The 21,596-nt window shown below is 36.2% G+C and overlaps 1 protein-coding gene across 1 annotated transcript in view; it reads right to left on the reverse strand.

Moving 5' to 3' along the window:
• Positions 1–21,372, reverse strand: part of LOC306845166 (uncharacterized protein) — a 33,563-nt gene extending 12,191 nt beyond the window's left edge. The window contains exons 1-7 of the mRNA XM_079377806.1: positions 21,087–21,372; positions 9,812–9,908; positions 4,166–4,296; positions 3,024–3,158; positions 2,692–2,760; positions 1,976–2,042; positions 1,767–1,870 (exon numbers count right to left, since the gene is read on the reverse strand). Of these exons, the coding sequence (XP_079233932.1) occupies positions 1,767–1,870; positions 1,976–2,042; positions 2,692–2,760; positions 3,024–3,158; positions 4,166–4,296; positions 9,812–9,908; positions 21,087–21,272 (789 nt within the window). The 5' untranslated portion in view covers positions 21,273–21,372. The remainder of the gene's footprint in view (positions 1–1,766; positions 1,871–1,975; positions 2,043–2,691; positions 2,761–3,023; positions 3,159–4,165; positions 4,297–9,811; positions 9,909–21,086) is intronic.
• Between the last annotated feature and the right edge of the window lie 224 nt (positions 21,373–21,596).

Below are 21,596 nucleotides of genomic sequence, written 5' to 3' on the forward strand. Positions count from 1 at the left end.
GTGGGCTTAAAACACATTTTTTACACTCTTAAGGGGGTCGCACACCGAACGAGAAGCGCAGCGCCGCGTCGCGTCGCGCCATGTCTTTAAAATTCGAACACATTGTATTCTATGTGTGTACGCACACCGGCGGCGTCATTCGGCGTCTGTCCGCGGCGCCCAGCAACGACTCAGGACACTGTTCAAATTCCTGCCGCGCCACAGCGCGCCATCTGCATTGTTTTATATTAAATAACATCATATTTGTCTCAAATCGTTGTTAATACATTAGCCTCTATACCAAGATACCACTGCTGCTAAATACTGTACAGCTTACATTAGTTTTACAGCTTGAATAAAATGAAAACATATTAATTAAATGTATAATAAACGTAATCCTTTTAATCTTTTATATTTCTCTTGAGACATTTTTATATACGCAAAATATTACATTCACTGTCGTCGGCTGCCACCTACTGGATTTATCAGGACACAACCGTTACAACACACTTCAGGTCATTTAAATAGCGGAGTAGCGGACCGCAATGGACGACGAAAAACTAATCAACGAAGTAGGGAAATACCCAGAATTATATGCCACAAACCACAGATTCTTCAAAGACAACATAAGGAAGTCATCAGCGTGGAGGAAGATTGCCGATGTCATCGGGTTTTCAGGTAAGAATGTTTAATTTACGATCTGAGGTAAAATGTTCAGTGACAGTCTAGCAACAACTGCATGTAATTGTACAGTACAATCATAAAATAACGTACAGTACAGACATTGTCTTAACTTCATAATGTCCTTAAAAATAACAATAATGTTGACCACAAACTGACAATTGTTATTTTAAGTAAACAATCGTGTTGAATTATGACAATCTAACGTTACCTCAACAGGAATATGATTATAATTGAAGTTAACAAAGAAATAAGCATACCTTACACACAAAAATGTATCATCTTTGTTTTTATGGAGAAAAAAAATCATATTAGTAGCTACAGCATAAGAAATGTTGAAATTGCCTAGTCAACAGATACAACAAAAGAATAACAGATTTTCATAACACAGATACTTTTCATTGATTAACGTTTGAAAACTCAGCTATTATCAATTAAAATAATATGTTTAAAATAATAATAATAACAAATGACGTTAAAACTCACCCATCTTGCAGCTCAGAACATGTTGCGAATTATAGAATGTACGCGTCTGGTGTGCGATACCTCGAGTTGTCCTAGACGCGGCGCTGCGCGGCGCTGCGCTTCTCGTTCGGTGTGCGACCCCCTTTACTAGTTTTATTATTCATTTGTCAACAGTGGAGATATGCATCACAGAAGAGTTCTGTTATTTTTTACACCAAAGTGTCAATTCCACCACATCTCAAATGATTTATTGTGTTATAAATTATTTAGCATAATAATTGCTAAAGCTAATTTCATGTCTTGCATGATGTCTTGTGCATTTTTTTTTACATGATTTTAGCTTAATTTTCCACATTATGATTGATATGAAATATAGGCCTATCAATACTTATACTTCTCATAATAATTTTCAAAGCTCCTGGATTTCTGACCAAGATAAACCAGTAACAACTATACTCTATGTAAAAGACAGTTGTATGACATACATGAAAGAAATGGGGAAGTCTCTTTGAATAAAAATCAACCCTTAGAACAAAAAAGTGCCTAAATTTAAAGAAACACCCATATATTTTAAGTGATGATTTCTTTAACCACTGCAGGTAAAACAATTTACTGTCTTCGTCGGTATACGTAATTTTTACCTTGATATGTTTGGGTGGAGTGGACTCCTCAATACTTTTTTCATGCTGCTGTTTCAGCACTTGAGTAGAAATTTTTGGCAAATCCTCTCCTCCAATTACCATCACTTTAACAGGTTAAAAAACGAAATGAGAAAGAGGAAATTACAAAAAAGTTATGAGGTAACTTACAATTTGTTATTAAACTGTAGTAATCTACATTTGAACACTACCTTTCTCATCATAATGATCCCCAAAACTTGAAGCCACACTCTGATGAACATTCTGGTCAAGGGAAACCTAACATGAAAACAGTGAGCAGTGCAACTACACTCAAAAAAAAAAAAAAAAAAAAAAAAAGGTGCTATTACTATAGCACTAAAAGTGGTTATTTGGCTCGTAATCATAGAGGAACCACTTTTGGTGCTGTATAGTGCTGTATATGCGGTGGTTCTTCACCGGTTCTTTGGCATGACTGAGGGGCTATATAGCACCGCTACCATATACAGAACCTGTTAAGCTCCTGTATGGTTCTTCAGCGGTTCTTCAGTGGTTCTTTGGGGGTGATTAAGGTGCTATATTAAAAAAATGGTGCTGTTTAGCACTATTTTTGTTGAGGAAATACAATGTAATATGGCACCTCTTATGGTTCTACATAGCACCATTTGACAAAGGTGCTGTACAGCACCTTTAAAGATATGATGCTATAATAGCACCAAAAGTGGTTCCCTTATGATTACGAGCCAAGAACCACTTTTGGTGCTATATAGCACCATTTTTTTAAGAGTGTAAATAATACCTCAAAAAAAGAACATCTGGCAACAAAATATAGGTTTTCTTTTAAACTATTGAGTTTGGAAAAGCATAAAAGCGAGTAAATCATAGCAGATTTTTTTATTGGGCATTGCTCCTATCATAAAAATGGGTTTTTCATCTTGTGTGGGTATACCTGAGCATTTGAGGTACTGCTTTCTTTAACACTGCTTCGTACCGTCACCTCTGATGAGCTCACCACCTGCTATCAAAAGACAGAGAACACCTGTTGTTAAACAAACATACACAATATGCAACTCACTGCTGTTAGTATGAAATAATCAGCAGTGTTGTGCTGATCATGCCTTGATATGAAAATTAGTCATGTTTATTGCATGAACAACTGCCAAATAAGGGATTCAGTAGCATTGAAATGCAAACTGTACTTTTTCATCAAGTCTTGTTTTAGTCTTTTTTTGGTGGAATTGAGTTAGTGTTGTGGATCCCTTGTGTATTTATCTGCATTACCTGTTTCTGTTGGTAGTGGTATTGTGTTACAGTGCTTTGGGATGCAGAAGAGGAACTGAACTCTTGGCTTTCAAACTGTTTCTTGACGCTGGCCAGTCCGCCTGGCAGAGAGCATGGCTCAGAGCTGTCCATGACCTTGAAACACAAAATAAAAGGGTAAGACACATTCATAAATATGCATACAGAATGAGCTTATATACAGAATAAACATAGAGTAGAGTTGAGACATATGATTCTCCTCTAGGGGGAGCTACAAGGTTGAAAACAAAGTTTTTAATTTCCTCTTTTACTTAGAACCAAGCACACATTATACAAACATACTACATTATACATTGACAAGTTGCATCAGTATTCGTTGTTGTTAATCCTTTAGTATTACACTATTTATTATTGTACAGATCTTAAAGACAGAGAGCTAGTTTACCAATAGAGCTAACCGGAATTATAGTGACAAGAATTTTTTCTCTCCACACAGACAGTAAACATTATGCAGAATTCAACACAATGACAAACAATCAGAACATGTTCGATATTTAATATACAGCAATGGAGATCAGGATTTTGAACCAATGGGATTTCACAATGGGCAGCAGTCCACACCACAGCACACCAGAAATAAACATAGTTCTAAACTAATGTATTCTAAATGTAAATATATGTTAAATTACCCATAAGAAAATAGAAAATAATTCTGTACTTCCAGAAGGATTATTATCATTAGTTAATAAACTATAACCAAAAATAGAAAACAATCAACGAAAAGGCTATATATATTCATGGTTGTAGTTGGTTAGGATACAAGCACAAATTGTTTAGGACACTGTGTAATAATACTCCACCTCATCCAGTAACTGCCATCTCACTTTATTTAATGCAGGCCAAATTCCCACATGGGATCAATGAAGTGCAAATCCATTTAATGTGTATTTTATGCATCTATTATGTATTGCACAGTCATTAAGTACAGCATGCTTATATGGGCTGAAAGGATTTTTTTCTGAATTGTAAATATTAAATAGGAAGTGAAAGGCCTTAGACAAGAAGTAGGAAATCTGTGCCTATTTTTCTTTCGCTACAGGTAATATGATAAGAGTGTGTGAACGAGCATATGTATTTGTGTGTGTGTTCATGCTGGTAAATACCACAGATGGGTTTCTCTCCTCCTTGGTAGCAGCAGCTTGGTATAAGGCCAGTCTCTGCTTGAGAGGCACAGTATCAGCCTCACCGTCGGCGTGTCCCTCTCTTGATGGTGAAACACCTGCGCTGCCCGCAGCTGAAATACACACAGAGACACACTCAGATTGCAGGGTCTGCATCATTCGCTATTAAACCTGAACCTTTAACATAAATAAATGCATTTCTTCACCCTGACTCAGGTCTCATGATTGGTTCATGGGAAACTAATGTTAGATTAGAGATCACATCATCTGTCATATTTTCAAGAGTAAATTTAGCCATACAAAGTCAAACTGACAACAAGGATGTATTGTGACAGCTAATGCTGACTCTCTCTCTGTCTCCCAGTCTATAGATGGCTCCAATGACAAGATGAGAAATGATGTCATAAAGCATGCGCGTCGTTCTCATCAATCATGGTTTTCAAAGTTGGATCACCAAGCCATCACCATATCAGCTCTGGTAAGGCTTGTACTCATAAAAGGTAATTTACATACATGGGAGGTTATGAGGATGCACAATATAATTTTACCATTATAATAATACCAAGAATTTAATAATAGCACTGTTAAATATAATTATAGCAGTAATTAAAACTTAAAATATTTACAAGAAGCATTTAATTTTTTTAACATCATGGTATAGAATTCTCTTACTGGTTTTTTGTGGATTATCAGACATGACATGAAAATAATTATTGGCTTATCCGTATTAGCCAGAAATGTAGCGGTTGATGTACAAGGTTGCTTTATAATGAAAATTTAATTATTTTGTTCTGATTAATACTGTAGTAATTATCTATTGTAATACTATAGTATGGAAATGTATTTCCATCATGGAATAAAATTTATTTTTTGAAACTTTTTCTCACAATTCTGACATTTAGCAGTTCTGAGTTTATCTCACGATTCAGAATTGCAAAATATAAATTCAAAATTGTGAGACGCAAATTTGCATTTCTGAGAAAAAAAGATCTAAACTTGCAACTGCGAGAAAAAAATCAGAACTGTCAGAAAAAAGTCACAGTTACCTTTTCTATTTATCATTCAGTGGCGGAAACAAAAACAGAATTGTAAACTCAGATTTTTTTTTTTTTTTTTTAAAGTCAATATTGCAAGATTCAGGAATCTGAGAAAAGCTGTGAGATATAAACTCGCAATTGTGAGAAAAATTCTGAATTGTGAGATTTGCGAGAAAGCTGCAGTCACTTTCATTTTTTAAAACAAGCTCCCATACAATATATACCATATAAAAATTTTGTAAAATAGCTTTAAAAAATATTTAAATCTTAAATTAAAGCACATAAGAGATTACTGTGAAAAGGTACGATTAAGATGATTTACGAATGAAATATCAAAACATTATTGGCAGACGCATGATAGCTCTTTGAATAGCTGCATATTTTAAGTTCTTCATTGATTGAATATTTGAATTCTCTCCATCACCGCTAAAGATAAGAGCCCATGGAGGATGTCCTGCAGTGCTATTCGCTGACGATTTCAAGCCAGATCTTTGTGCTGTCATACACCCACACTGCTTTTCTTGCATCAGTAAAGCATGACCGTATCACCATGTGACCAAGACATGTTCCCTGAACCGTTAATTTTAGCAGAGCAGTTATTCAGAGCATGCCAGTTTAAAACTAGCCCAGCAGAGGGATAGAGATGATTCAGGTCCAGAATAAGCAAGCTTTAGTAGCTGTTGAACAGAAACTCTATACCTGAGAGTATCTGACACTTTTCAAACACAGAGACGAGGGGAGACAGAGGGATCACGCACTCGTTTGTCATGATAGAGAAAGACATCAGCGAGGAAGATGGACGATGAACATTCCAGAACACCTCCCAAGTATCTAGAACCGCAGGGGTTGGCGGCTTTCTAGGCTATCACGCATTACCATGATGTGAAGTATCCACAATACCGAGAGCAATTAAAGAAGACTTATTTTAAACCAAGGCCCGTTAGTTTCATATTTCAGAAAGAGAGCGATAGAGAGAGTGTGTGAGGCGCCCAGGAAGAGTAACTTCCTTGCAAAGCCATAGCAATCTTTATATCGGTCACTTGTCTATCATCCAGATTTCTACTTCTCTAATAAGATTATCTGCCACAGTTCTGACTTTTCATGATTAACAGAAAAAGGAAGTAGTGTAGATTGATTGCTTTTTTGATTGTTTTGATAAATTACTTCTCTGGTTTTGGTTCACTTTGTCAGAACTAGCAGTATTAGATATCTGCTAATTGTGTGATTAATCTGTGTAAGCAGTATATCAGCAGGCCTGTAATATTCTAGACTCTAGTCCATGGAATGCAGCAGTAGCTTATGGGCTAAATTCAGAAAGCCCGGTCTTTAGGACTCTATTCTAAGACACTCTGACATATATGACACTCACAGCCTCACAGCAACTACAATGCACATTAGAAAAAAGACATGTATCAGTCATCTAATTTTACACTTTTCTTCACATTGTCCATATAATTGTTCATATAACTTCATTTTTGAAGCCAACTGCCACTACTCAGTTAAAATGTAGTGAACTGTTAATGTTAAATGAGAAGCATAATGCGTTTTGAACTGCTAAAACCTTAAAGTTCTTGTCTTGCTGAAATAGCTAACAAGTACACTCTTAAAAATAAAGGTGCTTCACGATGCCATGGAAGAACCGTTTTGTCTAAATGGTTCCATAAAGAACCTTTCTGTTTCACAAAAACTTCTTTGTGGTGAAAGAAGGTTCTTCAGATTATAAAAAGGTAAGCAAGATGGTTCTTTAAAGAACCTTTGACTGAATGGAATGAAAAATGGTTCTTCTATGGCATCGCTTGAAGAACCTTTTGAAGCACCTTTATTTTCTTTTATAAATAAAGCGTATAACAGGTCTCGGAAAATCTGAAAGCCTTTGGTTAGCAAAAGAACCCTTTTGTAACTTTGTTTATATAAAAAATACTCATCAATATTAATTTCTCTCAACTCCATTATGATGGAACAATATGCCATGTGTCCTCTTCATGCAATCTTAATGAGCGCTATTGGCCTTAAACCTGGAAATATGTACTTATTAATTTCAACTCTTCCAATTTACCCTTTTCATTTAAAAAAGGCTCAAAAGCAATACTTTTATTAGATTATTGTCAAATTGTGAGTTAATCAGTAGTGCTGATTATTTCATCAAAGACCTTGCATCTTCCAAATGAAACTTCCTCTCTAGTCCTCTCAGACATCGATATCAGTAGCCACTTCCGTTGAATCACACTCACCTACAGAGATCTGACGTTTCCTCTATGTTCCTCAAAGTTACAGTAGTGTCACCTGGACAATCCAGATCCCACCTGGAGACCCCTATAGACACCCCGTGTCCGTGTGTGAAAGTATGAGGGTATGTTTGGAGACCAGCTCCAGTCTACTGTCCGGCTCACCTCAGAGTGATGGAGGGCAGGGACAGCTGGCTGTATTTCAGAGGCCCCTACCGTTACCCTCCTCCTCTTTAAAAGATTGCCAGTCTGCTAGGCCTTTTTTTAGATAAGCTACTCAACATGCCCTTAACCTGAAGTCACAGAGAGACAGACAGACAGACAGACAGACAGACACACACACTGAGGGGGAGAGGCACCCTGCTGTCTGAGAGATTTTAGAGTCATTCATCCTTTCAAAATGCACATTTCACATGTTTAAATTAAATTTAAATAGTTTACCAAACACGTTTGGTGTAGTCCATACAACATGTTAGCTATATTCCAAGCCTTCTGAACTTCCTAGAACAGCCCTAAAAATTGACTGATAATCTCAATAAATAATGATTTATAAATAAATAATATAAATCTGTTCCTTAGAAAGCTATGGTATGGCTTGTAGCACACACGTCTACCTCTGTGGTGCCTATTATGTTTTTGGAACTTAACAGACATGGAAACTTGTTGTCTGGAAAATTCTTCAAAAAAATTTCCTTTTGTGTTCCATGGAAAAAACAACATACGATCCTGGAACAATACGAGGGTGAATAAATAAGGATAAACACAATTTTCAACAGAACTTTCTCCATTTAAAGAGGAGGTGACAGCTACTACAAAGCTCTAATTATTATAAAGCACTTCCAGAAAGGTCTTACATTTGTTTGTATGTGTTGGCATGAGAGTTAGACAAAAGTCAGGACTTCGGTCACTCAAAATAGCAGTTTCATTTATTAGTTTTAGTTATTTAGTATGTCAAGTTAAACAACATTTTTACATTTTATTTAATTTTGTTATGTTAATTTTTTAAAAAGTAACACAATTAACATTATTATAAGCAAGATTCAAGATTCAAGAGTTTTTATTTGTCACATACACAATTATACAGAGTATAACCAGCAGTGAAATGTAGGTAACAACAGCATGTTTATCATTTCAGTTCATTTTTTATTATTTATTATATAATTTCATTTTTTATAGTTTAATTTTTAGTTTTAGTAAACTATAATAAACCTGATTTGATGTCTCTTTAGTTTTAACAGCCATAATTGTGTTGATTGGACATTTATGGCTGTGTGCTTTTTATGTTACATTTACAGTTAGTCATTTAGCAGACGATTTTGTCCAAAGCGACTTACAAATGAGGAAAATGGAAGCAATCAAAATCAACAAAAGAGCAATTATATGCAAGTGCTATAACAAGTCTCAGTTAGCTTAACGCAGTACACTTGAGACTAAAGTGCAAGTCTTAAAGGGGCAATTTTTATTTATTTTTTTGTGGAAATTCAGTTTGTGTGTGTGTGTGTGTGTGTGTGAAAAAAATCCTCTTATAAAATTGAAAAATCTAGGTAGCCAACTTTGGCCCTTAAAAGACTGCGGAGAAAACATACATTCACACCAAATAAAAAATGTCTTCTGATTCTCCTGGACAGCATTAAAGCCATGCATCACATGATGTCAGACACCAACACTCAAGAGAATGCAGCACACTTGAGTGATGAACAATATATCAGGATATGCAGGAGGATATGCATGTGTGAATGTCAGCGTACGTGTGTAGACCAGTCGTAAACAACACTGTCTATTTAAAAGACGAGCTGATAGCCCCATTTAAAGAATGAAAGAGGGATAACCAAAGACAGACACTGACCATACACAAATCAACTCACCCGTCAAACAAACCTATTAAATTACACAGGCCTCCCACTAGCATATTGTCACTGAATATATTTAAAACATGTACACTCAAGCATTATAAAGTAAAGTTTGGGTATGATAGCGCTACTTTTAAGACTATATCCTATGAAAACACTGAAAACGCAAAGTAAACGAAATAAGTGCCTTAAGAACAAGATTGCAGCAGAAATCCAAACACATGTACATACATACACATACATGCATGAGCACTAAAGCTCATCTGTCATCACAGTTGTCATCATGCTAGACAGCAATGTGTGAAGTCTTTAATCATGTCACCTTCACACACACACAAACTGAATTTCCACAAACATATAAAGCACATAAAAAAATGAAGAGGTTGCAAACAGTACAGTTTAAAATATCCTGAATCAGCCTTTAAATAGCCAAACATAGACATATTTAGGGTGAATTAAAAAATTCTGGTGTTCAATTTAAAAGAAACTGTATTATAAAAGCCAAAAGATACTCACATCCACCAAAGTTTGAGTCCTGATTCGACATTTTTTCTCCTACACCACTATATTTGTCTGCTACTCTCCCACTAGATGAATATGAACCACTCACGTCCTAGAGAGAGAGAGAAAAAGAGAGAGGCAGGTGTGGTTAGAGAACACTTTCTACTCCGTGTTTCATTTGCATTCGGCAGTTCCACGAGACCTCCAACAAAAGTTCAGAAGAGAGTTACGAACAGAGAAACTGTGTTACATGAAGCACACGTGTGTGTTTGTTTTGTCTATTTATTATTAACAGTATATCAACAAGACTCAGTGTTGTATAAGCTAGAGTTCACCTGAAGCTTGAAAGCTGTCACCAAGTCAATAGTAATGCCCTTGAAACAGGAACATAAATGGGGAAGGAGGCTGCAATAAACTGCCAACAGTGAAACATATTTACAAACAAAAGGAAATGTATTTATAAAATTAGTTTAAATGTATTTTCAGTGTGTACTTTGAATAGCACTGGCATTAGACACGCGACAAAAGAAAACATATTCTGCCATAACACAGGTCTAAACTGTGTTAAAACTGTCTTAAACTAAGTTTAAGCTTTGAAGAGTTACACTGTAAGAAAAAAAAATCCATAGATAAACAGATAATGTCCTGGGAGAAAATTAACAGCACATTTTATGGTAAGTTTACGTCTAAGTTAACCTGAAACACAACACAATTCAATGCATAATTCAGTAAAACATTTGTGGAAAAAATCTTGAAAGAATGGACGAATACATTATTTGAATGTTTTGTTTTCGTTGCAAGTATCATAACGGTTAAAAGCTGCTAAATTTGCATAGTCCCTGCATGCAAAAATTGCTCAGCATGTCTAATAATCATCGGCTATGCTTTTGAAAAATCGTGACAAATAATTATAAAAAAAATACATTTGTAAAGGTGTCCGACTTTCACATGAATAAGAGTCCTAACTGGTTCATAAAAAAGGTAATTATGTCACAGAACTGCGAGATTTAAACTTAAAATTCAGAAAAGAAAAGTCAGAATTGTGAGATATAAACCCAGAACTTCAAGAAAAAATGTTTGAATTTTTAGGATAGGAAGAGCTCAGTTGTTGAGTTTATGTTGCTACGTCAGGTAATGTTTTGATATCCGAGTTTTTTAAAAACGTTTTGAGGAAATAAGACAGCAATATTTTAAAGGGTTGGTTCATCATAAAATAAAAAATTCTGTAATTATTTACTAACCCTCATGTTGTTCCAAACCTGTATGATTTTCTTTCTTCTATGGAACACAAAAGGAGAAATTTATCAGAATGTCTGAGCTGCTTTTATTCATACTGCTTTTAATCAAGTGGATGGGGACCAGGAACACATCAGTATATGCCATATTCACCCTCAAGCACTCTCTTTCTCTTAACCCCTCTGTCTGTTTTGCTTCACAAAAAAATTTGCAAATCAAATCTTCCCCTATCAGGTGATCCATGAAGTACTCATGCAGCTGTGAAAAACAGTTCAAAACATCATGAAGGGAAAATCAACACTATCCCACACATGCTAATGCACACACATATTGATTGTGTCCTGTGGAGTCATATTTCACTATTCAGCTCATCTGGTGTAAGACACACACGCAGAGACTGTGCAACACTGAGCCAGGAGGTCAAAGTTAACCCTGGACAGAGAGAACAGGTGGTTTCATTTACACACACAGAAAGGCCGAGTTTCACTTTATCAGTTACACTTCAAGTAAATTAAAGGCTAACTACTGTAAATGAATTCTAATAAACAGCCTTGTCGCTTTCTCATGTTGTCATTACTGTCAAAGTGCTTTCAAACACTGCTGATGCTTTCAAATGCACTGATATTTTGGCAGAACTTACTTTAGCTAAAAGCTGATCCTGTTAAAGCGTTAAAGCTGTTAAAATTTTACCTGGATAAAGATTAAAAGAGCTATGAGTTAATTCACCTCAACAAACATCAGATAATGAAGAGATAAAGAGTCTGGAGCATGTAGATCATCTCAATGAATCAAAGCTTACAAAAACCAAAGTGATTTACAAATTAAATCTTGACAATATTATGTTTATATGTTTGTCTTTACAAAAAGTACTGTGACATGGTATCAGATTATACATACCATGGTATTTGCATGTATATAATGGTACTAGCCTAAATAATACTAAATTCACATACCAATGGTATTTCAAAGCACTTTAGAGAATACCATGGCACTACCATCATGGTAGTGTTAAAAAAAACCTGATACCACCAAATTGTCCAAAACGGCAACATCATGGTATTAACCACGTGTTTTTGGGTAACTAGATGTTACCATTTTTTGGTGGCCTGCAAAGTGAAATAATGTCTAATAAGCTTATTGAACATACATTAAGAAAATGAACCTCAGTTGGAGAGAAACAAAGATGTCACAAACAGGATTATTATAATCTCTTACGAAAATTAACCATGGTTTTACTACAATTAAAATAAAAAAACATGTTTACTATAGTCAAACCACGAATGAACCTTAGTTCATTGTAAGTAACTACGAACAGTCTATAACAGTCTTTAAGTGTGACTAAATGTAATTTTTAGTAGTATGACAAGCTACTCATCACTGTAAAACATGACGGTACGACATAAAAATTCAATATGATGAACCGTTAAACCCGAAACGTCCTTGGTTTTCATTTCAGAAATCTGGTCATCCTCGTGTGTTTGTGTGCGTAAGGGGATTTCCTGTTTTTGTAAGCACCACTGAGAGTCTCCCATTACTCTCCTGTCTCTGTGATAAGTGGACATATTTAAACATGAGTCACTGACCTGGAGTTAGAAAAACAAACCAGCGGGGCAGATCTCTTACACACATACACAAACAGATATATAGCCATCTTCTTTCTAGCATAAACAATATTTCCACCAACAATTTTAAAACAAACTCAGAGGCTTTTATGCACAAACAGGAGGAAAGAAAGGATGATGGAGGATGACAGGGTTTGTAGTCTCACTCTTAAAAATAAAGGTGCTTCACGATGCCATAGAAGAACCTTTTTGTCTAAATGGTTCCATAAAGAACCTTTAAAATCTGAAGAACCTTTCTGTTTCACAAAAGGTTATTTGTGGTGAAAAAAGGTTCTTCAGATTATAAAAAGGTATGGAAGAGATGGTTCTTTAAAGAACCTTTGACTGAATGGTTCTTTGTGGAACCAAAAATGGTTCTTCTATGGCATCGCTTGAAGAACCTTTTGAAACACCTTTATTTTTGAACAAGGCCGCAGGTTAATCTACATAACGTGAAGACACGGTATGATTACCATGCACACATGAGATTACACAAAAACACATACCGAACATCCTGTGACAGTGCGTGAACATCCAAACGTCTAAATACGTTTATTGTCCCCAGGCCTTGACCAACAGTTCTGTTTTCTTTTTTTTAACACAAAAGGCAGCCAGAAACAGTCACAAGGAGCTGCTTTTAGCCTGAGCGCTACACATAGCACAGGGATAACTATAAAAGAGTGAGATGACAGCACCTAATACTTTCTACACTTTTAGCAGTATAGTTACTGTGTTTGTAGGGTATATTTAGCAGTAGCAGGGCAGTGATTAACTGTCAGCTAGCTTTAGCCTTTAGCATGAGTTCATCTCTATTTAAAACTAAATGTAAAGGAATGTTGCGGGTTCAAAACAATTGAAGCTGTTTTGAGGTTTGTCAATGCAGTTGATTTCTACAGAAAATCCTTCTGACTCTGAGCTTGGTTTATAAAATCAAACAAAACTGCAATAATACATTTGCAATGGATGTGCAATTTGTAATGAATCACTCTTTTAGTGGGACTGCTAGCAAATGAACGTGTAATTGTGTTTTACCAACCGATTCCTGTGGAAGGATTTTTTTTATTGTTATAGTCCCTACATGGTGCACGTATCATGTGATAATTACATGTACCAGCTTTAAATGGCCATGACAGGAAAAATTGGATAGAACGTTGCATAGACAAGGTCAGTAAGCAGTTTTATCACATTAATCTCGTTAACATCTATAATGTTGAAATGGCTACCCTTGTGAAAAGGAAGTAGCACTTACGTACATAATATGCTTAAGTTCTGCATGTCAACTGCAATTAAATTAAATTAAAATGAATTTGAATTTGAGTTCATAATAAATGGAACTTTCTTTAAGTACACTTAAGTAAACTGTTATTTCGTTAATTTATTAGGCTATAGCCTATTATCAGAAAGCACAGGTGTTTTTTGTTTTTTTTTACATACTTTTAAGGTTTGAAGAACACTACATGTGCATGTTCAATACACTTAAGTGCACTCAAGGGTATTCTTGTGAAACAGTGTATATTTTGACCATTATCCTGGTGAAATGGCCATAGACTGTCATTGTAAGAACACTTCTGGCATTTTCAGCAGAGTGTATTAAGTGCTTTTCACTATTCCTTGGATACTGAACATATTTGCTTGAAAGAAACAAACAGTGAAAGGTCTCAAATATTGTTCAAACAAAAAATAAATTTGTTTATACAGACCACATATCCAAACTTAGTCAAACAATGATTTCCTTTGCTCTGTTGCCAAGAAGCATTCTTTGCCTCGCTGAGGTTTTAGGCAGATTAATGGAATTCCAAGAGAATAATTAGACTGTGGGAAAATATTGATTAGGTATCAGTTCATTATGAGAGATGTTTCCACCCTTGCATTTGCTAATAGTGACATCTCCTGGACAGAATGCGCAACAACAGTTCTCGGCCTGCTGAAGAGTTTAAAAGTTCTTGTTATGTAAACCTTGGATGAACCTAAATTAAAATCCAACTAGAACAGGATGTGAGGATTTGTAAAGCTTTCAGTTCTAAAGTGGCTTATGAATAACAGCAGGAGGATTTCATTTCTGGAATGAAAGTTTCTCAGTCTCTTTCTGACAGCCGTTAATCATGGCAGCCTCTCTGTATACCTTAACTGAGTAATAATGAATGAGAGAGACAGAGAGAAAGAGTGTGTGTGTGTGTATGTGTGTGTGTGTGTGTGTGTCTTTGCAAAGGGATCATGAAATATTAATAACCCCAGTGGGGTGGAGAGGTCATGTTTCAGATAGAAACGATAGATGGATCTCTAGCAATCTCTCTCCTCTTCCTGTGTTTATCTAGCCAACAATTAGCCACTCAATCAGGAACACCAGTCACTCGTTCCGCTCTTGTCCAAAAAAACCCTCAGAATCAAGACTCAAGCATCTGATCAGATGGCCAGGCCAGTGTTTCACAACCAAGATGAAGAAATCTACAACTTACTCACATTCCAAGTATTCTAGATTACTTCTGTTTTCTGTCAAGCACAATCTTCATGCAGGGACTATCACAAAAACCTTTACAAAAATGTACAATATCAAAATACCATAGTTAATGGTACCCAGAAATTACTTATGTAATGTCTTTACTGAGGTAACCATGATGACTAACACCAAATGCATACTGTTTTATTGATACAACAATACCAGAATATCTATCTATCTATCTATCTATCTATCTATCTATCTATCTATCTATCTATCTATCTATCTATCTATCTATCTATCTATCTATCTATCTATCTATCTATCTATCTAGATATGTTTTTTTGTAAAAACATGTTTAATCATAAATAATGATAACAACCCTAGTTACTACTGATTTTTGACTTATTGAAAGTTGAAATGCCAGACCAAACCACTGCAGAGGTTTGAAAAAAAGTAAGTAGCCAAATGCTGCCTTTTAAGGTTATACGAATTTGCTAATGCAAACTATATGTAACAATAGCCCAAGGACAACATCTACAATACATGCACAGTGTATGTAAATTTGTACAGTATAGTAACTTTCAGCTCTGCTGGACAATATAACTTAGTTTAAGCTTTGAACATTATCTGCTTAGTATGGTGGCCGAGAGAGATCAACATGCTGCAACTTCAGAACACACATGCAAATAGAAAAACCAACAACACAGCCAAATGCGCAGTAGCACAGACCACAACAAATTACCCCAACAAAATTAGTTGATTTGTAATAGATAAAATATTAACCATTTGCAACCACAGTTGTACAAATACCATGGTTAAACTATGGTTAGTGTAGTAAATCCATGGTTAATTTGTGCATGGTTTAACCATAGTAACCATTTTCTTTTTAATTAAATTTTTATATGATAAATTTAATTCATTTTAATAGTATGGTTAATTTTTGTAAGGAACGTTTTTAAAGTAAGTTAGCCAGCTTATAACGTTTCATCTTTGTCAAATTGACAAAGATGTTGTCTTAATTTGCATGTGTTTTTTCATTTGCAGCTCTCTCGGCCACCGTACATTAGCCTACCATGTTCCAAAAAACTAATCTATCTATTTTCTAAATGCATGTTACAATGGAAACAGATACTGTAGATACTGTAAATGATTAATCAACGCATGTTTCATTTTTTCACAAATTCTTACAAATGACTATCTGCTTGCATTCAGATCTGCCTCCATCCAATCAACAACCTATGCAAGCAACCATGTCCATTCTTTTTGACAATCCGTTTCACACTGATGTATGTCACAATACTGAAGAAACTGTATATCCCTTGTGAAACTGCATTGCAATATATTTTGCCATTATGTAATTGTTTACTAACTAATAGGAAAAAATCAGTCCTGGCGTGATGATGATCAATACTGAAGAGCATTTTTAGGTGAGATCTGTGGAAAAGATTTTTCATTGGCATCCATGGTTCCATAAAGAACCTTATAGTTGAAAAATAGAAGAATATGTTCTTATAGTTGACGAATGAAGAATAGTTGACACATCCAAGTTAATATATGAAGAATCTTTAACTAATGGAAGCTTTACAATGCACAGAAGGTTCTTTATAGCTAGATATTACGGTGTTTTTCACACAAAGAAAAAAAAAATTGTTTCTTTTAAGAACTGTTTACTGAAAGGTTCTTCAACCATAAATGTTTTTTTATATGGCATCACCTTGAAAACCTCCTTTTAGAACCTTAATGTTTAACAGGATGGGACTACACAGGGTGAGATGTGTTTAAACTCTAAACTGAGCTTGGAGTACTACACTTCTAGTGGTAGCTGATATCAAACTAGCATGTTTACAGTTTTTCCTCGATTGCTTAAACATATTTGCCCACTCTGACATCACATTTTCAAAACAGTTAACACACAGGATAAAACTGAAGCTCAATGGCCAAAATGACTAATTTTGTTAGCAAAATGCTCTAACACTCACAAAACATTAAAAACATGCAACATAAGCAAATATTTCCATCAAACATCACAACTTGTGGTCAAATTATTTTATTCTTTCAATCAATCATTACACAATGGACAACAAAATACAGCCATCAATATGAAATATGATACTTTACCAACTCAAATGGATACTGGAAAAAAAAAGCTACCAAAGGAAACGTATGGGTGGAAATACATTTAAAAAAAAAAGATATATATATATTTTATCTTTCACATTTAGTCCATTCGTTCTTGACGATTATGCCACAGGTTCTCATCAACATCGCATTGAATGTTTTCCCTTGCAATGCACTGAGGGAAATACCTCCTTGCATGGCGTATCCATCCCTGGCAGTCCTCTGCACCTATTGCCAGGCAACCAGCATTCATTGCCTCCAGGAGGGGCATCTGCTCATATGGCCGGTGATCATACACCTTCCACCTCCAAGCAGAGAAGACCTCCTCGATTGGGTTCAGAAAAGGTGAGTATGCAGGGAGGAATTGCATCATAATACGAGGCTGTGCTGAAAACCATTCATTCACAAGGCGAGAGTGGTGGAAAGCCGCATTGTCCCAAATTATGTCAACAGCCCTCTCTCTTCGGGTGGAATCAGTATTTCTTTCAATGCATCAAGAAATGTGATGAGGCGTTCTGTATTGTATGGGCCAATAGTTGGTATGTGGCAAAGGACCCCATCATTGGAGATGGCAGCACACATGGTGATATTGGCATCCCTCTGACCTGGCACTGTGACAGTGGCCCTCTGCACAATGATGTTCCTCCCGCGTCTCCTCACTTTACAGAGGTTGAAGCCAGCTTCATCCACAAAAATGAATTTGTGATGTGCCCCTTCAGCTTCAAACTCCATTATTCTCTAAGAAAAAGAGCAAATTCATAAAGCAAATTATTCCAGTCGCATGTAACTATGGTAAACAAGGTATTACAATAAAAAATCTGTACCTGCACATACTGGAATCGTGCCTCCTTTACGATGTCAGAGTTTCTTTGAAATGGAACTCTGTACAGCTGCTTCATTCTGACATGGTTTCGTTTAAGGTCTCGATCTATAGTTGCCAAACTCACACTGTTTATATTTCTAAATGCTTCTTGATCTTCAATTACTGCTGCCTGGATTTCACACAGTCTTATTGCATTGTTTGCCACTACCATATCTACAATGGCAGACTCCTGTTCAATACCAAATATCTTTCCTCTGCCACGAGTGTGTGGTAATGTGTGGATTCTATAAAGTAAAAGCAAAAAGCATGTCAAAATTGACATTACTGTATGACAGTCACATAAATGGGATTGATAAAACATCTGCATTACTGTAGACACAGTTTGTTCTGCTAACAGGGCAATGCAGTAAAGCTGAAATACACAGTGGTATACATTACAGTAACACTGTGAATTACCTGTTCTCATTCCGAAAAAGCCTGACAATAGATGCCACAGTGCTCCGACTCTGAATGGGCTGGACCCTTTGTCCAGCCTCTCTAAAGGACAAGCCATGATTGATGACATGGTCAATAATTGTTGCCCGAATTTCATTTGAAACTTGAGCTCGATTTTGTCCTCTTGCTGTTGCAGCTAATAATGGTAATTCTACCACTGCATATTCCATGTGACTCTGCTCATTACAGATAATACACAATGAGACTTTACAACAATACAACAAAACATAACTGTCCACAACTTAACATAACATTCAACAACTTCTTTTTTGACTCGAAGCTTTTGTTTGTTTGTTTATGTGTGTGTGTGTGTGTTCTTGCAAGTATGAGGAAAACCAAACCATGCTAAAATAATTAGTTCATTCTTCTTTCTTTATATGTCTATCTCTATATCTCTCTCATTTTCTTCTGTTGGCTTAACTCTGCCCCCCCACACACATTACCCACATGCAAATTATAGGGTTATTTATACGAAAGCCAGTGTTGCGGAAAGAACCCCAAAAATAAGTTTTAAATAACATAGTGAAATGTGTGTGTGTGTGTGTGTGTGTGAGCATGTCAGCACACAGTTGCTCTGCTTCCCACAAGTTTATTGCCAGTAGCTGCTTCAGTAGCTTTGTTGTGTATGTGTGTGTGTGTTTGTGTGTGTATGTGCGCATGTGTGTGTGTGTGTGTGTGTGTGTGTGTGTGTGCGTGTGCACTGATGCACGTTCTCTCCATTTCCAGATTGTGACCTTTCTCTCTGTCTCTTTTTCTCTGTGAGCTCACAACAATTTAATTGAATGGATTAAATGTTCCTATGCAAAAGGCCAGCAAAACGAGCTTTCCAGCACAGAGCAGTTTGTCAAACTATGAAAACTATGAAACACATCATTTAAACATTCTCTCTTAATCTACTGTCTCTCTCAATCATATCTTACTCCTTTCATGTCTGCTCTTTCAATTCTCATTCTTGTATCACTTATTTCTCATCCCTGTCTCATGAATTTTTCATTCTCAGCCATCCCATCAGTGCCACTTCACTGAACCGTGACTGTTGAACACTAAACTTTCAAACCCGTTCTTTGAAGTATGGTGAATTACAGTAGCACAAACCTAGGATCCCCTTGAACAGTTCACCCCCCTGAAAAGACCAACAGAAGTTTTTAATGCTGGTCACCATCATTGGATGCAGATGTGCTGGTGATTACCTAGTATCAGTATAAAGATTATGCTGGTTGAAGAGTTTATAAACTATGTTGTGCTGGTAAATAGCTTGGCTAAATTCCAAACTAGAGCAGACCAGCATAGAGGCTTAAGCTGGTCTTCTGAGCAGGCTACACTGCCAAAGATCAGGTTTGAGAAACTGGTTATGCTGCTCTGATAACAAAGCTGACTAATGTGTAAGAATGTTTCGAAAAACAAAGTCCCAAGTTTATAGCAAGTTGAACCAAACCCTGTCTAGCTAACCAAGTTAGACAAAGAACAGGATTTGGGTCACATTACTTTTCCTTTCTATTCATAATCTCTTATATTAGCACGTTAGCACTTCACTTTCAAAAAGGACCTCACATATACTGTATATCTGAAAACTAGAAAGCAGCAATGCTTTAAATTAATGCATAGTACAGTTACTATATATACCAAAGACTGATGAGGGAAACAAACTGAAGCTAACAAAAGTCATTGATATGATCTCCAGATTTCTTCTGCAGACATTTGTCAGACTGGACAGGATGCCAGATTGTTGGAAATTCATGGAATTATACTACCGTTTAAAAGTTTGAGAAGGATACCACAGTTTCCACAAAGATATTAAGCAGTGCAACTGTTTTTAACATTGATAGTAATAAAGAAACCTTATTTCAGCACCAAATCAGCATAGTAGAATGATTTCTGAAGGATCATGTGGCACTGAAGGCTACAATAATGAAGCTGAAAATTCAACTTTGCCATATATTAAAACATAATATTTCACAATATTACTGTTTTCACTTTATTTGTGATCAAATAAATGCAGCCTTGGTGGAAAAAAAGAGACTTTTTCTCAAAAGTGTAAATAAATCTTGCTGGCCCCAAACTTTTTAACATTAATGTAGCTCTCTAAGCTGATGCTTCAAAGAACTCACAATCCTGAGTTTATTGTAAAACATCCATAAGTTATCTGCCTAACCAAGTCTTTCAATTCATTATCTGCATGTGGGCACTTAAAATAAAACGTACAAAAAAAGACAATTTAAATACCAAAGAATGGTAAGGGGAAATCAAACAGACCCTCAACAAATATCAGTGATATGAATCTTCAAATGATATTTGGAATGCTTGGAAAATCAGACGTGAAAGTCTTGGGAATAGATGACTGACTCTTTTTAAACATGCAGCAACAGCTGTTTTTATAGTTTTTTTTCTCTTCCTCTCTCTCTCCTCTTTCTCCATCTGCTCTCTTTCTTTAGTCGTGTTGCAGCCACCAGCAAAATATTTGTAAAATGACATCTTCATGCACACATTATCGCTCTGCATCAACAAACAGACTCAAGAGCTCAATTTGTCTTTTCCATTCTCATTCTCTCATTCTCTCTCTTTCTCTCTAAGACTCACCACATGTTGCGCCGGCGGTTTCTCAAACAATTGCTTCAGGCTGCTGAGTGGGATGTCAAACTTCTCAATGCGCCTGTTCTCCTCCAGGTCCTCTTTAGCGTCCGCAGGCCGCAGGGTGAGAGGAGACGAACGAGCGTACTCTTCTTCTTTCGACAGCTCGGGTCCATTTCCTGATTGAATTTCCATTGTTCAGGAAACCAGATATTCCAGTCTCCCCCACGACAGCAGAGAGGACCACTACTGAGAGACTGGACAGAGGAAGAGAGACACGGTGAGAGAGAGAGAAAAAGAGAGCGAGAGAGGGATGTGGAGGAAGAAGTGCGTGGCACAGTTGTGGTGTCTAGGAGGCCGAACCAGACGGACAAACCGAGGACGGCCTTGAAGGAGGAGAAAAAGAAAGAAAAGAAAAAAAGGTCTCTGTGAACTCATGCTATGAGTTTCCTTCCAGTAAACACAATTGTCACATGCACACTCAGAATGCCAAAGTTAAGGGTTTCAAAAGCGCTGCAG

The sequence above is a fragment of the Barbus barbus genome (genome assembly GCF_936440315.1).
Source record: "Barbus barbus genome assembly, chromosome: 25".
Classification (NCBI taxonomy): domain Eukaryota; kingdom Metazoa; phylum Chordata; class Actinopteri; order Cypriniformes; family Cyprinidae; genus Barbus; species Barbus barbus.